The 24,970-nt window shown below is 44.1% G+C and overlaps 1 protein-coding gene across 1 annotated transcript; it reads right to left on the reverse strand.

The window, feature by feature from the left end:
- Positions 1–499: 499 nt before the first annotated feature.
- On the reverse strand, positions 500–21,884 carry DONSON (DNA replication fork stabilization factor DONSON). The gene is given in 13 exon segments (XM_040360381.1): positions 500–2,219; positions 4,674–4,880; positions 5,530–5,728; positions 8,150–8,251; positions 9,457–9,568; positions 10,842–11,029; positions 13,217–13,395; positions 16,014–16,180; positions 16,183–16,213; positions 18,735–18,808; positions 21,481–21,721; positions 21,724–21,761; positions 21,764–21,884. Coding segments are annotated over 13 exon segments (1,704 nt in total). The 5' UTR covers positions 21,792–21,884; the 3' UTR covers positions 500–2,081.
- Positions 21,885–24,970: the final 3,086 nt, after the last annotated feature.

Raw genomic sequence — 24,970 nt, forward strand, 5'->3', positions numbered from 1 at the left:
CAAATAGGAACGCCCAGTCCCGCAGCCCATACCCAGAAGCGGCGGAGAAGATCTCTCTAAAATGGTAAATACTGCTTCGATTTTAAAAAAAACACCCGATTCCCCTTGACAAAATGAGCATCAATCTAATGTTAAAAATAGTTTTTCGGGTGAACTCCCACTTTAAAGAGCACAGTATATTTGACTTTAGTAAATCAACCTCAGTCTTACAAATACAAATTGCTCCTTTGAGGGGAACCATAATGCTGATGCGGCCCACAATCAAATTAAGTTAGTTAGACACCCCTGAAATAAAGGTAGCAGTCTATAACCCATAAATAAATATCCACAGCCTGTGACCTGTACTGAACTCCAATGTATGGAATTTACAGGCACGTCAATTTATTTTTGTACTCACCTTAAACTCCTTTAGAAAAGCAAAAGCCAGACCACCTTTAGTCTATATACCCCCCTTACACCTTCTCAGCCTTCACACCCGTTCAATCAAAGCAGACATGGGCAGGGATTTACATGTTTATTTACATTAATCACAATCATACACACTTATTTAAATACATTAACATGATGAAGTTGAGGGCAGGAGATCTGTGCTGTAAGAAATATGTAAGCTGCCAATAATGGCTTCCTCTAAGTACATGCCCATTGCCTGGCAGTCAAAGCAGGATACAAATGAATCAGTACTTTGGATCACTAACCCAGAACAAGAATACAAAAGAGGTGTTATGAATTTAGTCTGACTTCACTTTTCACATGCAGACCATCAGCTGAAAACAGCCTCTAATTCACTCAAGTGTGACTTGTCACTTGGAGGTGTGCTTGCGGGACTTTGGAGCACTGTATTTAGCGCTCCCAAAACGCACTACCTATTGGAATGAATGGGCAGCGCGTCTCGAATCGCCCAAAAAGCACTTCAACACTTCTTTGGGGTTAAAAAACGCCACCCGCTAGCAGCTGAAAAGCGTTGCTTAAACAGCGCCGCTAAAACGAGCAGCCCCAGTGTGAAAGGGTCTAAAATGTATATCTCTCCAATGGGATACAGATGGATCCAATAGGAGTAAGAACCATCCCCAACTGTCCAAAGTGAAGTTTGTCTGTAGTTGTTTTACTAGTAATAAAGTAGGTAATTTCCAGGTTTAAAAGGCATTGATAGCTGGCATAACTTGAGAAAAGATGCAGTAACCCACATCAACCAATCAGAATCCACTTTTCAACGACCTTGCTTTGAATAAAATGAAATCTGAGTGCGATTGGCTGCTGCTCTTGGGACTACTGCGTGAATAAATCACTTACAAGTACTAAAAAGTATTTTTTTTTTTTAAACATAGCCCAATAAAAACTATTTACTTCTGTAGCAAATCATCCCCATTTTGTGGATAGTTCAATATAGGAAAATCAACATATCAAGCACGAAGTGGTGACTTCACAGCAAATTTGGTTCTTAATTTTTCAGCACTGAAATGTCATGAAGAATAGGACAGACGTCCAATAAGGTTCTCAGGTTTCCTTATATAAAATACTTTATCAAACACTCAGAATAGAAACACACAGATCCATAGCTCCACTCAAGACTGGCCTCTCCTGCACATGGCCAACCTAAGTGCCGGGCTTCACAGTCTGTCTCTCCACTTTTCATCGAAAAATAAAATAACACAGCCGCACTTCAATTAGCTGTTCTTGCAGTTCCGCTATCCTTGTGAGAAAGCCAGAAGTGGTGAAATGTGTCAAGAAAGTTTGGTTTTGTGTTTGAGACATCACTGTAAGCAGTCAATGCACCGATTTTTAGAAATACTGCAAGAAAAGCTAATTGGAGTGTGGCTGATCCCCCCCCTATAAACACTGATAATAAACTGCATTGGTTCACAGCTGATTAAAATATAATTTAATGTTTTTAAAAATTGATAACGTGAGTAACAACCATCTTTGTTCATGTCATTGGAGTAGAAAAATTAAACAAATAAAACCATGAAACTTCCAAACCAGAGTCACCCAGGCAGCTCCTGGCAGTGGGGATTCTGTGTCATTGCACATGGTATATGGAACTGCCTGGATGACATCACAGTGATCAGCTCATAGGACGACGTTCAGCATTTCCATGTGTACATATAGTCGCTCAGTTCCAGCTGGCGTAATGAGGTCTTTCCAAGAATTGATAACTGACTGAACTGTTCCAATGTAAGGGGGTGAAGTCCACAGTTTACAAGCTCAGCATTGTCCTTCTCCTGGGGGTGGAATAAAAAAAAAAAAAAAAAAAATGAATTGGATACATTTAAAAAAAAAAAAAACACCTGCACCGCGTAGTGATCTTGGTGGCAGCTTTCACATATAAGTAGTATACCAACAATACAATCAGTGAAATAAACTTAAAAGTTCATATAGCGTTATGTGCAATAATAGTTCAATGAATACAAGTGTGTATTAGAAAAACAATCCAAAAATCAACTACGAAAGTCCAGTGCAAAAAATAAATAAATCAGAAAGTCACCCCACGTGAAGAAACTATCGTTCAAAGGAAGAGAGTGTTCAGAGGTCAGACATCACCTTCCCCATCAGATCGACACTCACCAGATATGATGGCTGTCCTTACAGCAGCAAGCACGTGTGTGTCTTTAAGACAAATATCTGCTGCGGGTAAGGCTGATCTCACCCGATATCCCCTTCTTACAATCTCAATGGATGCAAGCTGGAGTCACCAGGAGCCAGAGAAATGCTGTCAGTGTCACCTCAGCACTGCATCTTCCTTCGCACTTCTCCCTGGTTTCTCGCCAGGCCGCTGTGTTCTCTGGTGTCTACCCTCAGCTCTAGCAGTTTTTCTAATACACACTTGTATTCATTGAGCTATTGCACATAACGCGGCTATATGGACGTTTACGTTTATTTCACTGATTGCATTGGCACTGCACAGATACACACAAAAACCTTTAATGGCATCCCAGTCTTAGTCCGTAGGGTTCAATATTGAGTTGGCCCACCCTTTTCAGCTATAAGACCCTGTACACACGGCCGGGAATCCCATCAGGAAAAAAACGTTGGGATTCCTGGCAAGCTTTTCTTGCCAAGCCGTGCATACGGACGGGCATTCAAAAGAACCGCCGTTCTTGTGAATGGCAAGAATGCAGTGACGTCATTGACTACGACGAGCTGGCGCTCGTCACATTCGATGCCGTCGCCGCCATCTTGCTACACCCTACACTATGCCTTGTATGCTACTGCACATGCGTCAAAGGCTTATCGAGCATGCGCGGGTCGGACAGGTAAGTATACAGACGACCGATTTTCTCGGCAGGAAACACTCTGTCGGGAATCCCGACGAGAAAATAGAGAGCCAGGTTCTCTATTTTCCCGTTGAGATTCCCGGCTGTTTTCCTGGCGGGAAAACTGCTAGGGAGCATACACACGTCCGGGATTCCTGGCCAAATGCTCTCCTGGCAGTTTTCCTGCCGGGAAAAACAGCCGTGTGTACGAGGCTTAACAGCTTCAACTCTTCTGGGAAGGCTGTCCACAAGGTTTAGGAGTGTCTATGGGAATGTTTGACCATTCTTCCAAAAGCACATTTGTGAGGTAAGGCACTGATGTGGACGAGAAGGCCTGGATCACAGTCTCCGCTCTAATTCATCCCAAAAGGTGTTCTATCGAGGTTCGGGTCAGGACACCCTAAACTTGCTCATTCATGTCTTTATGGACCTTGCTTTGTGCAGTGGTGCACAGCCATGTTGGCACAGGAAGGGGTCATCCCCAAACTCTTTCCACAAGGTTGGGAGCTTAATTTTTTTTTCAAAATGTCTTGGTATGCCGACGCCATAAGTGTTCCCTTCGCTGAAACTAAGGGGCCAAACCCCTGATAAAACAACCCCACAACATAAACCCCTTTCCACCAAATGATTTGAACCAGTGCATAAAGCAAGGTCCATAAAGACATGGATGAGCGAGTTTGGGGTAAAGGAACTTGACTTGCCTGCACAGAGTCCTGGTCTACCATATTACTATTCCAACAAATTCCCTTTAATTCACTCCTGACAGCTGTATTTTAGAGGTCATCATTGCTGGCCTCTTTCTGTGAATGAAAGTTGCATGCGTCTTCAAATGCTTTTAAATGAGATCCAGAACATGAATGCTGTAAAGGCCTTGGTTCTATACTTTTTTTTGCGTTTGCAACCCCAAAAAAAAAAAAAAAAAAAAAAAAACTTGTTTTGAAGCTAGTGATCCAACATTCCCAAAAGAGGTGGTAAGTTGCAGCCTACACAAGTAGGGTTTGTCATTGCTCTGTTGCAATGTTGCTAAAGGACTGTTCTCATATGACAGCACCAAGTGTTGCATTGCTGCAGGTCAGGAGGAAAGAGTGTGCATATCATAAAGTACTGGCTTTTTCAACCTTTCTAGAGGGTTAATGGAGATAATGGAAGGTACATATGCCTACCTTACACTCTAAATACAACTGGTTACTAGACTCTAGATAAGCAAAGAACAGATTATTGAAAAATCAGGTGAGCCAAATTTACAAGATGACCAATGGGCATGTTGTAGTATGTCTTTAAAGAAACGCCCATGTTCTATTCATTCCCCAAGCAGCACAGATTAGACATCTGATAAGCTATTGAATGCAATGCTTTTAAAAAAAAAAAAAAAAAAACATTTTGACACTAGTTATAGGGACTGTACCTCTAGCCTGCACTCACCTTGCAGTACTGGTCATGGATGGACGTGTTGAATACAGTGGTTGGCTCATGTGTATACAGTGAAGTCGAGAAGCTCCCCTTCTGTGCTGCTTTGAGTAAAAGTGTTAGTGAATGTGCAGCGTGTGGCATGATCGGGCCGCTAATCTCCAGACTGAACTGATCTTTGTAGCCGGACTGAACCCGAGTTTTCACATTTACACTTCGGGCCTAAAGAATACAGAAACAAGACAGTCAGTTAAATGAAAATTTGTAGTTTAAAAAGATTAAACCTTGCCACAACATTGTAAACATGATGTGCTGTATCATACATAAGAAAAAATGGAATCTATAGCTTTTCTATCCTCGCTCTCCAGTGCCTGAGCTTTAGGAGCTCAGCTTTGGCTGAGATTAAATCAGCCTGCTGCAGGCAGAAGGTAGCATTTCCTCAGTCTCCTCTCTCTCTGTAATGACTCTTAATGATCCCCAGGAATCTTTTCGAACGTCAGACAGACTTGTGTAGTATCAGTTAAGACAACTCTCATAGGGAAAGATTAAACTTCACATGACATCTGACTTGGTCGGCTCCTATGTCGCATCAGTGTGAACCGAGGCCTAAACAAAGATGGCTCTGTCCTAGAAAAAACAGATGGTATCATCAGGGGGAATACTGCGATCTTTGGAAGAGGAAATTAATCCTGGAAAGTGTTTCACTGACACTTCATTTAATACCTTTGCAAGCGAGCCATAATGGCTACATTGTACTATCTGCTCTGCATTGGAAGGGGGAAGATGCTGCCTCTGGGAACACTAACTTTCTGAATTACCACAGCCTGCCTGCTCTCCTTGCTGTCACAAAGTTCCTTCCCCTTCATGGTACCTTTAGAGTCTGCATAGTGGCTCCCCGGAAAGTGATAGGCGACAACAGCGTTGGTGGGAGTCCGGCTTGAGAGCCGGCAGCAGCTACTATGCTCTTGCAGTTGATCAGGAAGTTGAGTAATGTGAAAGTGTTTGCGCCTTTCACCAGCACAACAGATTCTGGTCTATGGTCCAGTTTCACTTCATTCTTTTCCTTACGGCTGTGGTTTATTGCAGGTCAAGAAACATAAGAATATGTGCCAAAAAACACACACACACATACACGAAAAGGCCCATATTAGATCAAGAAGGATTTATGTCATTAACAATGTTTGAAACATACAATATCATTAACCGCTTGCTGACCGCCACCAGTAAATATATATGACGGCAGAATGGCACGGCTGCACAAAGCAATGTACAGGTACGTTGCTTTGAATTTTCCGCCGTGCGCAAGCTCGCCTGCCGCGAGCTCCGTGACCATCTACGTGGATTCTATGTTCGCCGGTGTCCCACAATCGTGTCACAGAGCTGCAGAACAGGGAGCTGTCTGTGTAAACAAGGTATTTCCCTGTTCTGCCTTGTGACAGGACAGTGATCCAGTCATCGGGAGCAGTGATCAATGTCGTGTCACTGGTACCCCATCCCCCCCACAGTTAGACTCACTCCCTGGGGAGGGGGGGAGCCAAGTCGCACGACCGCGCAATTGTCAGCTAAAGCGACGCAGTGCCGAATCGCAAAAGGGCTCTGGTCAGGAAGGGGGTAAATTCTTCCGGGGGTTAAGTGGTTAATACATCAAATCTAAACTGAAAGCAATGAATAAAAGCCGTAAGTACCTAAATTTGACTTGGCATCAGTCTCCAGCAGCGTTTGTACAGCAGGGCCGAATTGTGTGAATATCTCAACACCCCCCCACCCCCAAAGTGGATCTAGATGAATGCTATTATTTTGACTACTTTGTTGGTATCCTTTGACGCCACCTATGGTTGATCCTTTCTTCATAGAATCTGATGCACCTTCAAGTGCCCAGTTTAATGGCTGATTTTTTTTCAGTGAACCAAGCCCTTATATATTTTTAATAACCAATACTAGGTCAGTATATGTACTGCTGATGGCACTGCCCCTTGTACATACACGTGTGTGATTATATATCTCTCTCCTTTGATGGGCTTATTACGGTATACTACATTATATGTATTTTTGAAATATCAGTTTTAGTTAGCCACCAATTTTCAGTTCAGTGCCTGTTGAGGATCACGTCTGCTCCTTTTTTCAGCCCTATACCACACTCATTTAATAGGAGGATGACTTTGGGTGTGTATTAGAATATAATTATATATATATATATATATATATATATATATATATATATATATATATATATATATATTTTTTTTTTTCTATTATCGATTCCTTTCCTACATACATATGTATATATGTTGTGGGCTCATTGGGAGCAGTCCCCCGTTTGTGACATTGACACCACTAGAAATATTATTTGTTCGATAGTTTTTTTTATCTTGCACATCTTCACCTGGTTCCCGCACTCGCCCAGGGCACTGCCATTGCGGCCTCAAGTGGTTGGGATGGTTACATGAGTGAGTACAGTTGCCCCTTTTTTCATGGCCATTTGACAGATAGGGAGAAATGGTTATAATTATAATAAAAATTCTATTGAATGAAGCAGGGTGCCCTATCCATTGGTCTTAGGTCCGTGGGGATACCCTGCACCGTGTTATGATTTGTATTTATTGTTATGATTTGTTGTATGAAGATCTCTTATGTCATGCATATATTTTCTTTATAGAATAAACTTTCCTCTGAACTATATTCCTGAAGAAGCAGCTCCCCGCAAAACATGTTGAGGTTATGACTGGAATGTGAATCAAATCCCCCTTTCAGGTTGATATATTACTCCTTAGTCCTTATCAGAGGAATTAATTTTTCTATTTTGCTGTGTTTGATATACATCTGCCCTTACCGATATTAACCAATTTAATAAACTTGTATTTTTAAAAATATGACCGAATACTGTATGTTTATACCGTATCACTAAAGTCAAGCTTTGCCTCCTATTCGTTTGTTTGACTGTTTAGTAAGGGCTACGGCAGGCCCAGGACCTCCTCGACTCAAAGGAAATGGGTTGTACTGACTAAGACAGATACAAGTTTTCACCGTCAATCCAGAGATTTCCCCTGCAGTATTTTTTTCTGCCACTAGATGTCCTCAGTCTGATGGTTGGCATCATTCAACATATTTTCTTTGAATCCAGGAGGTCCTGGGACAAAGATGAACTTATCCTCTAACATTTTGTTACTCTATCTTCCTATCAGACGGGTTATTTGCACTGCTGCTTCCTCACACTACAGCTCTGCTGTACAAAAACTGCAAGAGTGATGTCAACTCAAATTTAAATACTTACACTGCTTGCACTTAAAAACATAAATGTAATGTTTTTAAAGCTGCACTAATTAGTGTCTTTAATATCTACCTGGAGCTCAGCTTTATGATCAACTCTTGTATGACTTACAGTGTATGCATTTAGCCGCTTGCCTGAGGTTCAGTATATAGATTAAAAAAAAAAAAAAAAAAAACACACACTTTAGTTCTTTGTGCAGCTACAACATGGCATGAAAGGATACAGTTTGATTGATATGGCATCTGGCTTTTTAATCTTGTCTTCTACTCCCATTTCTTCCAACCACAAGAAGCTTTCATCTTCATCATCACTGTCTAGAGGAATCCTGAAAACATTATACAGAACATAATTAGTAAAAAAAAAAAAAAAAAAAAATCATCATAGTAAGATCTGGAAAAGGTAATTCCAAAATAAATGCATATTTCCTAATACAATGCACCATGCCTAGATTCATGACAATTAGAAAGCCACTGTAAGGCAACATTACAAAACAGGAGATATTAGCAAGTATCAAATTAAAATGCCTGTAAACTTCACATATGAAATATGAACAAAGCATATCCCCTCTATAGTGTCTCAAGCACTACGTGTAATTTCTGTCTGCTGCTTCATTCCTCTGCCATCAGCATGAATCACTTCTGACAAGTTTTCCTGACACCAAGAGAAAAAAGAAACAGGGAGCGAGCTCCAACACACAGCATATGATTGACAGCCCATGCCCTTTGCTGTGTGAAGGGGACGAGTCCCTTCCCTGCAATCCGCTCTCAGAGCTCTTCTCACTGAGCTCTGCAGTGAGTCTTCAGTTCTCTATCCTGTGTAATGAAAGCTCAGACAAGCTTTATAAATTCTGGGACTTCGAACAGCTGTAGAGAAGACTGCATATAAACACAGGTACAACGTAGGTACAACGTACGTACACACACACACACACACACACACACACACACACACACACACACACACACACACACACACACACACACACATATATATATATATATAGTATGCGCGTGTGTGTGTATGTATGTATATATCGTAAAGAGCAGACTCACATCTCTGCATGTTCAGCTTCTTTCGGAAACCCCGTAACTCGTGGGCGCCTACGCAATACAGGGGGCGGGGCCTTAACCGCCGGGGGGGGGGGGGGGAACAGCCGTCAATCATCTGGCCGACCTCCCAGATGACAATCCCCCTAGGCATAGAAACGCCTACTCCCGCGGGGAGAAGTACATTGAAAACATGGATTACAAGGTACGTAAAAAAAAAATAAAAATTCCGGACTGTACTTGTTACGAATATAAGGAAGCTGGTCAGATATACATGTCAATTAGGGTGAACCTCCGCTTTAAGCATGTAAAGTGATAGGATGCAGGGTACCCGAATTTCTAATGAAACTATGAATGATCTCAAACATGACATGAGGTTTCATGCAGTGCCCCACTTTCCCTATAGAAATTTCTCCAGCACATATAAATACCTATTTTTATTGAATATGGACATACAACATTGCAGAAGAGTCCCTGCACTTACTCCTCTCCTTCACTTGTGTTTCCAGTTTCCTTGTCATCAGACAGAGATGTTTCAGAACTCTTCTGCTTTCTGTTCGGGTCATTCTCCAGCAGTGGGAGAGAAAATTCAATTCCTAAAACAAAATTTCACAGATTACAAAAGATAAAATAAAAAGCCAAGAGTCAGCTGCCTCCATCTTTTGCAGCGTTCATCAGCTACAGCTGGTACCAATAATGTCAAACTTAACACAAAAAAACGACCTTTTCCTGATCCTCTAACTTCATCACTACTGGAGTTGCAGATCCAACGGGAAATTTTCAAAATCAGGAAAGAACTCCCATGTGCATATTTGTTTTTGAGTCCATGGGGTTGAATGAAATAGGCTCCTTACTTTGCAAGAGAAGTTGCACTATGCACAATAACTTTTCCCAAGAGCTCAGTGAATGTAGTGAAACTAAAAGCGGAGTTCCACTTCCGTGATATCGAACTGTGGCCCCCTCCTCCTTCCCCTGCCGCCAGGCCAATTAGAAAGTGCAGCATGCTTCACACATGCGCAGTAGGGAACCAGCAGTGAAGCCAAAAGGCTTCACTGCCTGGTTCCCTTACCAGAAATGGCCGCGGAAGTACCAGGGAGTCGATCCGAAGATTGGCTGGGGTGCCGACATCATGGGCTCCCTGGACAGGCAAGTGCCCCAATAGTAAAAGTCAACAGCTACAGTATTTGTAGCTGCCGACTTCCTTTTTTTCACCCAGGCTGGACCTCCTCTTTAACGTTACACAGAATACCCAAGCACGTGCAAGGAAAGAAAAAAAAAACACAAAATTTTCACTTGCACATGATTGGATGATGGGAGTCCACAGAGCACCACTTTCTGGGGAAAATTCCTATTGCAAAGTGCACATCCAATTTTTTTTTAGTAAAACAGCGACTTGGCCTGACCATACATTATACAGTTTTCTTGTACAATTTTTCCTTTGGTTTTAACAAAATATAATATATTGGTCAGACATATCAATTTGAATGCAATTGGGCAGGCCCTTGCACTACATAGTTAAAGGTAAATCTAAAGGAAATTAAATGAGGAAATTATATAATGTATGGCTAGCTTTAAGAAATGCTAAAGCCAGAAGATTGATCTAATAGGATAGATCATTACAGACATTGTTAGTTATCCTATCAACACATTCCTATTTAACACAAGTGCACTACAGCACACTTGTCTGAATCCCAATCCTGCTTCTTCCTCTCCCTGAGCTCTGCTGTACAAGGGACTGCAAGAGGCTGATACCAAGTCAAATGCAGAAACGTGCACTACTTAAAATTAGACAAAAATACATTTAATAATAATGTATGGAGTACAAAAGTGGATTCATTGGTGTGTTTTTTAAACTACCCGGAGTTCAACCTTAATTTACCTTCATTTTCATTGCTTCTCTTAAGCCTCGTGTGGTTGGAGACATGACCGCTGTAATGACATCACTTCCCGCAATACCGGCTGCCCTGAACAGTACTGTGAACTGATACGTACACACATAGAAGTATGGGCACAGCTTTGCCCTAACCAAATTGTACAAAGATGTAAAGCTAAGAGACCTGTAGAGGGCAAGAGAAAAAAAAAAAAAAAAAAAGTTTACCTTTAGTGAAAAGTAGTCCCACCCTACACCCTTTAGTTTAGAAACTTGTGCCTGCATGCCCACATATCCAGCACTATTTTCTCTCTCATCCTTAAAAAAAATTAAGTGAAATTAGAAAAGTAGTCACAATTCTGCAGTGGACAAAGACTCCTACTTGGCTGTAACGTTGAAGCGATTAAGTCTGTCTTTTTTCCTTTAAAAATAACCAACATGTTATACTTACTTGCTCTGTTGCAGTGGATTTGCACAGAGCAGCTTGGATCCTCCTCTTTTCGGGTCCCTCTTGGGTGCTCCGGGCCCCTCCCTCCTGTCATATGCTCCCACCGCAATTAGCTTGCTATGGGGGCACCCAAACTAAGCCACAGCTCCCTTCAGACATGGAGCCACGGTCCAGGCCCAGTCTCTCTCTTCTCCTATTGGCCAACTGACTGATTGCCAACAGCAGGTGCCGCTGCTGTGTCTCAGCCAATCAAGATGGGGAGTCCCGGATGGCCGAGGCACTCGTACATCACTGGATAGAGATGGGCTCAGTAAGTGAGTATTAGGGGGGCTGATGCACACAAAAGGCTTTTTATCTTAATGCAGAGAATGCATTTAGATAAAAAAAAAAAAACTTCTGCCTTTAAAACCCCTCTAAAAGGATAACCAAGTTCAGAACATGGAATATATTACAGCTTACCAGTCTAATGATGTAGTAGCTACATTAGTTTATATTTTTCAGGCCAAGAACATTTTCACCAAGTACAGAAAATACTTGTTGAACTTGCCAGTAATGCTATCTGCTTTCCAAGTTGTCTTCTGTAAGGTACCGATTTTCCATCCCCATGTAATAGAGATAAATAGGGAAAGACCTATTTTTGATCCAAATTCAGGAGAACAGTCTAGGGTGACAACTATAGCTCCCTTCAGATGCAGTGGAGACGTAGGCATAGCTTCCCAAGGACAGAAAGTGTGTTATTTACATGGTAACCATGTGAAAAAAGCCTGAAGAAAACTACTGCAGCTACACTAGTAAGCTGCAATATATTACAAAGAGAAGTATGGACTTAAAAAAAAAATAAAAAAAAATGATGCTGCATCTGTACCATGCCAGCCCTGTAATGAGAACTGAGCAAACACTGGAAATTGATTAGTTCTCCCTCTCCGCTCTGAGCAGAGGGCCAGGAATGTCAGTCATCAGCTGTCTGCTCTGTCACTCCAACGTTCACTGGAGCACTGGGCTGTGAAGTGGGGGGGGGGGGGGGGGGGGGGGGGGGGGGAGGGGCTGGCTCAGGCTCTCAACGGATCGCTGAGAGGCTGAGCCAGGTGCCGCCAGGCTCAGGCTCCTGGGTGAATCCCGATCATCTGGTTGGGATATTTGCTGAGATACGTCAGCCAACAGTGGGCTGTAGAACAAACTGCACTTATGTGACTTACAAGAGAAGTAGAGACAAAATAGATTTGGCAATACTTCTGCTTTAAATTCTTAGTTTTTAATTTTAGATACACTTAAAACATTAAATTAAACAATGCAATAGAAAAATACGCAAAACAGCAATTCTACATTGCAGGTTGTGAAAGTTGCAGCTTAAACACATGGGAGAGCACACCATGTATAGCCCAGTTTATTTCTGCTCAAAGCTATGTGGCTATGCTCTGTAGGTAGAGTCTGTAGATAGTGTAGTTGCAGACATGCAGGAAGAGGAAGAAACTGTCAAGATAAAACCGGTGTTTTACACGCATTGTAGGGTTTCAAAAATCAATTGCCATTGTAACAATAAATAAAATTACTTTATTCCCCCCCACCACCATTTTTGGTTTAAAAAACTCTAGTTTTTACAAAGTAGGAAACATGTAACTTGCCAGCTATAAAAGGAGGGGATATAATGCAAAAGTAAAACTTTTTAGAATGTGCCGTTTATGCAGGTATACATTTGCTGTCCCAAAAACACCTCTTCTATTCAGTCCAGATTAATCCGGAGGCTGTGGGAACAAATTATATTCTAGCATATGGAATGAGCAGTAATGTAAATCCTGTCTTCCATTGCATTCTTCCCTTATTTGTAAAATAATGGAAGAAATATAGGAAGAAACTAGTGAGCACAACTATCACTATAAGGTGAAGTACTTAAAAAAAAAAAAAAAAAAATTAAATTGTTAAGTGTACCATTCGCTCATTAACACCTGCTGCAGAGATTCATCTTGAGACCAAGGACTGTTCTTCCCAGTCATTTTTCGATCTGCTCCTATTCTGGGGAAGAGAGGTATCCAGGGTAAGGAGGGATGAAGCCAGTACACCAGAGCTTGCTGAAAAGCACATCGGAGTTCAGTGCACTGCTTTGGCTCCTAAGAAGAAAACACAAAAGAATGTAGCATGATTACAGGTAAGACGTGTCTAATCTAGTTACCCAATAGTTTAAAGTACTGTAGATGATTTGGGGGCTCAGTAGCCGTTGTTCAAATACTTTCATATATTAAAGGGGAATTGTAGCCTGCTTGTGCATGTTAAAGATCAATTAAGTAAACCATGTTTCATGCATTAAAAAAAAAACGCAGTGCATCGACATATACTTTGTAAGTACCTGTGTACATGGGGCAGCTTTTCACAAGTTTAATATGTTTTTTTTTTTACCTTTGACAAATTAATCATTGTCAGATTAAGCAATTCTAGACCTATTTGACAATATTCATCCAAGACAAAAAAAAATTCATACAATCAGCAACATCTAATGAAACAATTGGATAGTGAACAAGTGGATTGGAATATGTGGTCATTGTAAAGGGTATCAAGCAAGGATGAGCTCCGGCGTGTTCGCACACTCCATGTGCACAGCCCGCCAGAAAGTCGGCACTGCGCTCATCACAGGCAGAGAGACATTGTCCCGATGCGTGGCTGCAGAGATCGGGAAATGTCTCCTTGCCTGTGATCAGCGCAGCGCGGTGCTGACTTCCTGGCGGCTCTGCACGTGGAGTGTGTGAACACGCCGGAGCTCATCCTTAGTATCAAGCAGTCCTAAAAGGACTAAAATGTACTTCCAAAGTAAGCAATATTAAATGCAGATTTCTATCCTGAGTTTCCCTGATAAGCAAAAGGCATAAGAAGGTCGCTGTAACATCAATATGCATAGTCTGGGTCTGATCCATTTATACCCTCCAGAAGCACATATCAGGGCTTATTTATTAAGGCTATTTATTAACACTGACCTGCCGCAAAATTGAGAGAAGCATATATATGCATTTTTCAGGTGATTTTACGGTGCAGTTTTTAAACGACATGCAACGCCGCAACAAAAACAAACCACAGTGTGGGTTTTTACACATTTTCCATTGCTTTCAATAGGGAGGTACGTTTCTTTTTGTTTTTAAATTGTATTGCCAATGCTTAATTGAACAAGCTGAAGTTAGAAGCCGATTGGCTACCATGTACAGCTGCACCAGATTCTCAGTGTTTAGTCAATCTACCCCTCAACCCACGTTTACATCGGGTCGTTTTGACATGCGATTTGGCATGTCAAATCACTGCCTATTGCCGGCAATGACAGTCTGAATCGGTGCTACACCGACTTTGCAGAGCCGCACCAACTCTCAAAGGTAGTTCCTGCACTATTTTTGGTGACTTCAGAGGTGATTTCAATAGACATCTGTGCAGGAACCCACGGACATGTCTCTGAAATTGTTGCTGATTCAGACTGAAATGCGGGTTCAGCAGAACTCGCACAATTTTAAACCTGCCTTCAGGGTTAAAACCAGGCTAAGTGTCAATTTTTGTCATAGGCTGGTCATACATTATATAATTTTCTTATTATAATTTTCTTATTCAATTCCTTTAGCTCTACCTTCAACTATGTAGTACAAGGCCCTGCCTGATTGAATTTGTATGCAAAGTGTTTCGTTTGACCTCATATTTATTTGGTGAATATAAACAAAAACTATAGAATGAAAAAAATTGTATAATGTATAGAATGATTTTTTTTTTTTTAAACCAGCCTGTAAGCTGATGAAAAAAATAAAAAAGGGCAAAAGAAACATTTCATCATCCGCACAAGCGAGGTGGATGGAGGAATCCTCTTTACTGTACTAATTTATTATGATAGTGAATACTCCTCCGACGCCAGAATACACTGCTTAGTCTGCAGATGCTGATCAAATGAAAGTTTTCCAACATCATTTCTGTTTGTTCGAGAGAAATCAATCATTAGATTGGCTTCTGTTGAGCAGGAATCGGGCGATAGATGGATTGAAATTCAGACTGTCCCCGCTGAATCAGCAGAATTTCGATCCCTCTACGGTCAGCCAGAAGAGGTCTTCTTTGTGTCAGTGGCAACCTACAGAGAAACAAGCATTTTCCAACTGCACTGTTATCAAATGGATCAGTCTATGGTCATCTTCTCTCAATAGGGGCACAAATAGCAACTCATTCTGCCACATAATAGTTGGCATAGCTTATCCCCAACAGAGTGTTGAAAGCCTAAAAGGCATATTAGGATTTTTTTGTGGTTCAAAGGTAATCAGCAATTACAAACTAAGGAAGCAGAGTGGCCACAAACCAGGTGGGAAAAATCAAATGTATCCATGTTCAACACTCCAAGTACTGGAGCCATGTTCTATGGTGTTTGTGGGGTTCTAAGCCAAAGAGAGCTACTGAAGAGAATTCCCTCTACATTTAGGCTATCCTAAAAAACATCTTCAGAGAAGCCTATCCTGTCTGTACTTTATTTTCTCCATCAGCTCATCCCCCCACAGTTTTTACCTTACAGTATGCATCCGTTGACCCTCCCCTTTAGATTGTATTCTTAATGGAGCAGGGCCCTCTGATTCCTCCTGTATTGAAACTGTACCATCTGCCCTCAGGTTGTAAAGTGCTGCGCCAAACTTTTGGCGCTATATAAATCCTGAATAATATTTGGGGAGATAGGTTGGCCACAGCTGCTGGAAAGACATGAGAAAGGAGAAAAAATAATTACTGCTATTGTTTGAGGCAGGCTGACTGGTGTGGCCCGACAATGTAGAACTAGGCCCTGAGCTTCTTCCTGAGCTTTTAACTGATCGGTCCAGGAAAACGGGTGGGAAGAGGTAAATAAAAGACGCGTCTTGAGACTCCAGTCTGCTGGATATGTCACAGACGCCTTTCTGGTTCAGTGGCTGCGAGTGGCTTCTCTGGAGACTGATACAGGCGAGACGAGAGGAAATAAAAAGAAAAAAAAAAGGGAAGAAGAAAATGACTACACATGTAACAGATTATAGAACACTACTCAAAAGCTGTAGCAACATCCTTATATTGAATAAAGACAAACCAAGACAAACCATGGAAGATTTACAATGCAAATCAGAATACCACTAAAAACATATCAACCTTTAAGCGATTTAGGTAAAATTTGAGCAAATGGTGAAAGCAATTGGGAAACATCTGCAACAGTGGTACGTTCTACATTATCTGCTTCTAATGCCATTTAAAAAGACAACAGCACTAGATCAGAATATTAAAAGGATAAGATCACCTTTAAGAAAATGTTACACCCCACATTGAGGGTGTAACATGCTCCTATACACCCACCTCCTGTCGCTAACCCAACCCCCCCCCCCAAACTGACAGCGGGAGGAGGTTCTTCTCCCTGCATCCAATGTCACAATTTGAAAACAGCACAGCTGTAAATAATAACTACTAGTAACGTCGGCCACTGCAACATGCAGCTTGTAGTTCTCAATGAACTGCGAGGGTGCTGGTGAGCTTGCTCATAGTTCATCAATTCTGTCTGCACAGGAGGTACGGGCAGGCAGCTGACTGAGAGTCCTGCAAATCCTGGCATAGCGGCCACAATCTGCTGATCATGGGTGCATTGCTTAAAGTGGTTGTAAACCCTCTCCTATACTCAGTGAAGTGAACAGCCTCAGATGATACACAGATGAAACAAATCTCCCTACATAAGTTGTTCTTGTATATCTGCTGTCTTTCCCTTTCTATGCTCTTTAGAAAGTGCGTTTTCTCTTCCAGCAGTGAGAGGGGAGTCTGGGCTTACAATGTCTGAGAGCTTATTGGAAGAAAGGCACACACCCCCACTCCACATAGGCAGAGGAACAAAGAAACTTGCAGAGCTGCCGTATGAATATACAAGCTCTCTGCTTCTGTGTCCAAGCTTCCTCCCCGACACAAATATTCAGCTGCTTTTACTTTATGTGGCAGAGAACTTGTCAGAAATGACTCTGCTGATAACAGAGGAACGGAGCAGCAGACAGACACAGCACCTCAGAGCTTTGGAGAGAGATAAGTAAACACTACAGATATTTGAACCCAGGTCAGATTTCATTAATGGGGTTTAAGGCTGGGTTCACACTAGTGCAAATTTAATGCTTTTCCCACATTCAATTGCATAGCAAGAGTTTGTGACCGCTCTCTATGGAGCCAGTGCACATATGTCCGAAGCGGCTACGATGTGATTTGCACAGGAGCCCTGTGCGTCTTTTGGTCCGTTTCAGGTCCAAATTCAGCCAAAAATTAGGGCTGAGATTGGCAGTGAACAGGGACGCACTGGACTCTTGCTGTGAACCCAGCCTAAAGTGGTTCTAAAGGCTAAACATTTTTTACCTTAATGCATTCCTTGCATTAAGGTAAAAAATGTTTAGGTGTGTGCATCCCCCCTCACCATCCCCCTCTTTTACTTACCTGAGCCCTCATTCGATTCAGGGCCGTGCACATCTGCAGTGCTAATCTCCCCTCACTTCCGGGTCTCGCTGGGGCACCAAGAGCCATTAACTTCCAGTGCCATCAAAGCCTGTGACAAGGAAAATCACGCGTCTGTGTCAATGGACACATCAGCAGTGCCCAGCGTGAGCCTGCATGAGGGCCCCCGGAGAGGCCAGGAGCACCAGAGGGGACCTAAAAGGAGGTTTGCAGCTGCTCTGTGCAATTCAATTGCATAGTAAAAGACTTTTTATTTTATTTATCTTATAATCAGTTTAAAGGGCTGCAATGTAAAAAATGACATGCATTTTTATTAACCTGCAAATGATGTGCATTTATTATTTTATAAAAGGTTTAATTTATCCTTTAAAAGCTTAGATCTTATAATATTAACACATACATTTGCCTCATGTCTAAAGCCCAGGATGCATGGCCGAAACTCAGCTGGTTCAGCCGGGAATCAGCAAACTTTCAGTCTGTGTGTACTGCTGTCTGTTCAACTGAAGCTGGGTTTGGGGTGGGGAAACCATCAGAATACAATGTCTTAGTGGGGAGAGATCCAAGTATCAACATTGCTTAGGTTGATGTGGGGATCAAATTGTGTGTGTACCCAGTGTTTATCTAAAGACACAACTTTTCCTGTTTGTTTTGACAGAGTGGGAACGGTCGGAAACCCTATGAGGTTTATATTTCTGTGTAGCTGCTACAGGGTCTCTCACCAAGACTAAAAAAAAGAGGAACATCTAAATTTCGAATCTTCACCAGAACAAAAATAGAAGGAATATCTTCCAATGGTTATGTTTGTTTACATGCAGCCAGCTGTCTAAGTAGGTATATCCCTTCACCTCCCATTGTGCCTACAGGACAGGAAATTGAGACATTTCTCTAATAGAACATGACTACCGATAGCGGTCCTATGTTTGCAGTAGTATAGTATTCGTATTTAGAAGGAGCCTTTCAAAAGTACAATTGTACGCCGATGATCTACAAGATTTGTGATATTTACCTCACTCTTTGTGGTATTAATGGGTTCAAGTTCAAGGCCGTCTCCGCAAAGTACATCTTCTACCTTATGAAGCTTAAATTAAACACAAACGCCGATTAATTTCGGTAAATGACATAAAAATTGCAAAAAATATTTTGTCCATAAAAAAAGGCAGTCATATAACTTTTGTGCTTTTCTGGATATAGATTAGAAGTACCTGGTTCTTTTTAGGCCCCTTTCACACTGGGGCGGTGGGTGCATTGCCAGTAAAGCACCACTATTTTTAGCGGCGCTTTACCGTCAATTTTGCGGCGCTATTTGGGCACTAGCTGCTGAAAAAGGTTTAAAACCACCCGCAAAGCGCTGCTGCATTTGCCACGGTGCCCCATTCATTTCAATGGGCAGGAGCGGTGGAGGTGTGGTATACAAACCGCTCCAAAGATGCTGTTGCAGGACATTTAACATCCTCAGGCTTCACATTGGAGTGAAGGGAGCCGCTCTTTCAGGGCGCTATTTTTAGCATTATTAGTGCCTCAGTGTGAAAGGGGTCTTAACCAGTGGAATCCTTCAGAAGAGAACATTTCAAACACTTTGAATAAAACCTGACGCTAGGGAAGTACTGTGGCTGCCACTTCTGAAATGAAATAAACTCCATCTGAAATGGCTGTGTACCCAGCTATCATGTTGATCCTCTGGGATGCAATATTTACTGACCTGGATCAGACCCATCCCGTCCCCTCCTTCCCCCACACACACCCCTGTGGTCTTGTGCATGGACTGTTCCTGACGTCATCAGGCCCATAGACTGGCTCTGGATAGGCAGCAGGAACAGTCCACTTCTTGATGTTGGAGAGGGCGGGTTTTCCAGAGGATAGAAGAACCGGGAAAGTTCAGCCTTGTGGTGCACCATTAGGCTGCATTCACACCTGAGCGTAGCGGCATTTTTTACCACGATTTGCCACGACAAAACGCTGAGTTTTTACCGCAATTTTTTACAGGTCTAGGGTCACCAATGTAAAATGCCCAAACGCCCAAATTTTAGCGAGAAAAAAGGGTCCAGAACTTGTTTGGGCTTCAGGCGTTCGGCGTTTTGTAGTGGAGATGTGAACCATCTCCATAGAGAATAATGTATTTTTTCCCCTCCAGCGATTTGGGGCTCGCGCTTCAGGCGACAAAACGCTCAGGTGTGAATGCAGCCTTAGACAAAACAAGCAAATAAACCATGCGGTGTTGGCACAGCCCCACTGCATGAGAGAATTTTTCTTCTTCTTATGGAGCTCCCTTTTGATAAGTTCACCTTTAGTAACATGTTACACCCATATGCAACATGTTACTAAAGCACTTGTCTGCACACCAACCTTATCCCCCCCATTGTGATAGCAGGTAGGTGATCCTCTCCCCACAACCACTGTCACAATAGAAAAAAAAAAAAACAAATGGTGTGGCAGCCTCCCGTGTCTGGTTAAGGCTTGTAAGTTTTCATTCTCCTCCGATTGTCCTATGAGCATGCAGAACCCTGACCCTCTGTCTGGACAGTGCTGATTGGCCCTCTGCTGATCACATGCACCCTCCCAAAAGAAAGAAAAACCTCTAGCAATAAACTGGGCATGTGCAGAGTCCCCTAAGGTTTGTTCCATCAGGAGATGGATTTGGGACAGTGGAAGACAGGGAGGATCCGAGTAGACAGGATCAAACTGCCTTTTTACACAATGTAGAGTATTACCCCTTAGGTTGCACCGTGAGTATAACAAGCATGCTTTACTGCATATACAGACTGATTTTACTGTTGTGGGTTTAGTAATACTTTAAAGAAAAACTTTAGTTTTGGATAGAGTGTTGAGGGGTGAGACCTCCTATCAGGATGTGACTGCAGTCTGTGCCTCCCGCCCCCCCCCCCCCATTAGGGAGATTCATCCTTTTTTGTCCTAGTGATCATCACAAAATAAGGATGAGCTCCAGCGTGTTCGCATAGTACACGTGCAGAGCCCGCCAGGAAGTCTGCACAGCGCTAATCACAGCCAGAGAGACATTTCCCGATGCTCGGCTGCAGAGATCGGGAAAATGTCTCTCTGGCTGTGATTAGCGCAGCGCCATGCAGACTTCCTGGCGGGTTCTGCACGTGTACTATGCGAACACGCTGGAGCTCATGCTTGATCACAAAGTGAATGAAAATCCCCAAATTCTGGGTTGTTGTCATCAGAACAGGGATGGATGAGAAATCTTCCAATGGGGGACACTAGTTCTGGTAACAACCAGGCATTGCCTCTTACTTCCTGTTTGGCTATGGACAAGAAGTGAAGGAACATCGCCCCAATGGGGATGGGGGGGGGGGGAAGAAAACTGACAGGGGTTATAATCCTCCTCACTGTATCCAAAGTAGGGGGAAAGGGGGGGGGGGTTGTCCTTTAGTTCTCTTGTAAAGCCTGGATCCATCGCATACAATCTTATCTTTTATTACTCCTCCATGCAAGACACTGTGTCAGTATAAAGGAAATTCTATATTGTGTGTTATGAAGGGATGGTGGGAAGTCCTCTGTGTTTCTATTCCCATCCTCCCCCATCCACACAGCAGCTGCTGATCAGAACTAGAGCGGGACATAGACCGTGGCCATGTACACACAGCTGTCACGTGACCCCTCCCCCCAACCACCTGCTCCTTCATGTCAACAAGCACAATAAACAGTGACGTGGCGCCCTGCCATTTGGCTGATTTTTGCCGGGAAATTATAAAGGGCCGATTAACCCGTAATGTCCCCGGTCTGACCATGGACGGGCTCCGGGTTCTCCTTCTCCACGACCGGCACCAAAAAGTCACACTCCGCCAAGCAGGACGCTCTCCTCTGGCATCCACCGTGTTCTCTAGACTGGCGAACGGGTTCCTCCTCTTCACCGCCGTCCCCCCCGCCCCGCTGTGTCCCCGGAGAGAATGGCCGGACCCCGGGCACCCGCCTGGCCACCTCCCCCGGGGAGAACAGCGCCGTCCCGCGGGCCCGCCTCACTACGCTCCTCTCCGGCTCAGCCGCAGGATTTCGGCCGGTTTCTTAAAGCTGGGGAATAACCGGGGAGTAATTCAGACATGGCGGACACGGGCCGGGGACTCTACACTCACTGACTGACTACCCGGACTTCCGAATGTGGCGCGCTTTCCCCAGCTCCGCCCCTACTCCATTCACAACCACTCACCGATAGAGGCCGTCTACGGCCCCCCGCCCCTTTTCTATTCACAACCACTCGCCGCTAGAGCCTGCCGAAGCTCCGCTACGGATCCGCCTCTTCTCTATTCACAATCACTCACCGCTAGAGGTCCGCCCACGGCTAGACAGCTGTGACAGTGCCAGCAGTCACCTATAGAGGCCGCCCATATCCGCTGTGACAGCAGTGTCAGTTGTGGGTAAAGGCTTCCCATCTCCCGTCCAAACCATACGTCACCAATAGAGGCCGCTGTTAACACGTCCAGACTTCTAGAAGTCACCCCAGGTTCCATCCACAATGTCCTCCGTTTTAGCTGATGGGTAATTACGAGGCAGTGCCCTCTGTTTCAGCTGATGGTAATTACGGCAGTGCCCTCTGTTTCAGCTGATGGGTAAGTACGGGCAGTGCCCTCTGTTTCAGTTGTCGGGGTAATTAAGACAGTGCCCTTCGTTTCAGTTGACGGGTAATTACGTCAGTGCCCTCTGTTTCACTTGATGGGTAGTTACGGGCAGTGCCCTCTGTTTTCACTTGAAGGGTAGTTACGGCAGTGCACCTCCGTTTCAGTTGACGGGTAATTAAGACAGTGCCCTCCGTTCAGTTTGACGGGTAATTAAAGACAGTGCCCTCCGTTTCACGTGTATGGGTAGTTTACGGCAGTGCCCTCCGTTTCACTGATGGGTAGTTACGGCAGTGCCCTCCGTTTCACTTGAATGTAGTTACGTGCAGTGCCCTCTGTTTCAGGTTGACGGTTTTAATTAAGACAGTGCCCTCTGTTTCAGTTGACGGGTAATTAAGACAGTGCCCTCCTTTCAGTTGACGGGTAATTAAGACCGTGCCCTCCGTTTCACGTGATGGGTAGTTGCCCTCCGTTTCACTTGATGGGTAATTACGGCAGTGCCCTCTGTTTCAGGTTGTCGGGTAATTAAGACAGTGCCCTTCGTTTCAGTTGACGGGTAAATACGTCAGTGCCTCTGGTTTCACTTGATGGGTAGTTACGGCAGTGCCCTCCGTTTCAGTTGATGGGTAGTTACGGAAGTGCCCTCTGTTTCAGTTGACGATTAATTAAGACAGTGCCCTCCGTTTCAGTGACGGGTAAATACGTCAGTGCCCTCCGTTTCAGTTGATGGGTAGTTACGGCAGTGCCCTCCGTTTCAGTTGATGGGTAGTTACGGCAGTGCCCTCTGTTTTCACTGATGGGTAGTTACGGCAGTGCCCTCCGTTCAGTTGATGGGTAGTTACGGCAGTGCCCTCTGTTTCAGTTGACGGTTAATTAAGACAGTGCCCTCCGTTTCAGTTGACGGGTAATTAAGACAGTGCCCTCCGTTTCAGTTGACGGGTAATTAAGACAGTGCCCTCCGTTTCACTTGATGGGTAGTTACGGCATGTTCCATCCACAATGCCCTCCGTTTAGCTGATGGGTAATTTACGGCAGTGCCCTCCTGTTGTCAGCTGATGGGTAATTACGGCAGTGCCCTCTGTTTTCAGTTGACGGTTAATTAAGACAGTGCCCTCCGTTTCAGTTGACGGGTAAATACGTCAGTGCCCTCCGTTTCAGTTGATGGGTAGTTACGGCAGTGCCCTCCGTTTCAGTTGATGGGTAGTTACGGCAGTGCCCTCTGTTTCACTTGATGGGTAGTTACGGCAGTGCCCTCCGTTTCAGTTGATGGGTAGTTACGGCAGTGCCCTCTGTTTCAGTTGACGGTTAATTAAGACAGTGCCCTCCATTTCAGTTGACGGGTAATTAAGACAGTGCCCTCCGTTTCAGTTGACGGGTAATTAAGACAGTGCCCTCCGTTTCACGTGATGGGTAGTTACGGCCATGTTCCATCCACAATGCCCTCCGTTTTAGCTGATGGGTAATTACGGCAGTGCCCTCTGTTTCAGTTGACGGGTAGTTACGGCAGTCCCCTTCGTTTCACTTGATGGGTAGTTATGGCAGTGCCCTCCATTTCACTTGATGGGTATTTACGGCAGTGCCCTCCGTTTCACTTGATGGGTAGTTACGGCAGTGCCCTCCGTTTCACTTGATGGGTAGTTACAGCAGTGCCCTCCGTTTCACTTGATGGGTAGTTACAGCAGTGCCCTACGTTTCACTTGATGGGTAGTTACGGCAGTGCCCCCTTGTCAAATTGACAAGGCATCTGCCTAACGCTTACCATAAATGTTACCCATCTGATCTCCATTAGATCTGCTAGCAATTATGTAGTGTGAGGGCCTGCCCTATTGGATACAGATTGATTGTATAGGGCACTTATATTACATCATTGTGGTAAATGTAAAGTTGATTGTATGGAAAAGCTATATAAAAGCTATAAAAAGTCTGTAAACCGATGCAGTTTGCTGGCTGGCCACTAGATGGCTCTGGTCTCATGATAGTAAGGGAAAGGAAAAAGTTAGGCTTCATATACTCTAGCCCAGGGCTCAAATTTCAAGTCCTAAACTACTACCCAGGCCTCAAGGGTTACTCGCCACCAGTTGCCCCGTCCAACCCCCGACCCTGCCCCTAATCCCACCCCTAAACACACCCTTATATATTTTCTCATGAAATTACACTTAAATGTTCTATGCAGAATTAAGTTATAAAAATATTAACAACATACCCAAAAATGCAGCCTGCCCATGTCCGCCAGTGCAGCCTGTGTCCCCCCCCCAGTTTTCAGCCTGTGTCCCCCCCCCCCCCAGTTTCAGCCTGTGTCCCCCCCCCCCCGTTTTCAGCCTGTGTTCCCCCCCCCCCCCCAGTTTCAGCCTGTGTCCCCCCCCCCAGTTTCAGCCTGTGTCCCCCCCCCCAGTTTTCAGCCTGTGTCCCCCCCCCCAGGTTCAGCCTGTGGTCCCCCCCCCCCAGTTTCAGCCTGTGTCCCCCCCCCCCAGTTTCAGCCTGTGTCCCCCCCCCCCAGTTTCAGCCTGTGTCCCCCCCCAGTTCAGCCTTGTCCCTCCCCCCAGTTTCAGCCTGAGTCCCCCCCCAGTTTCAGCCTGTGCCCCCCCCTCAGTTTCAGCCTGTGCCCCCCCTTCAGTTTCAGCCTGTGCCCCCCCCCGCTCAGTTTCTCAGCCTGTGTCCCCCCCCAGTT

This window comes from Rana temporaria, chromosome 7, assembly GCF_905171775.1.
Source record: "Rana temporaria chromosome 7, aRanTem1.1, whole genome shotgun sequence".
Taxonomy (NCBI): Eukaryota; Metazoa; Chordata; class Amphibia; order Anura; family Ranidae; genus Rana; species Rana temporaria.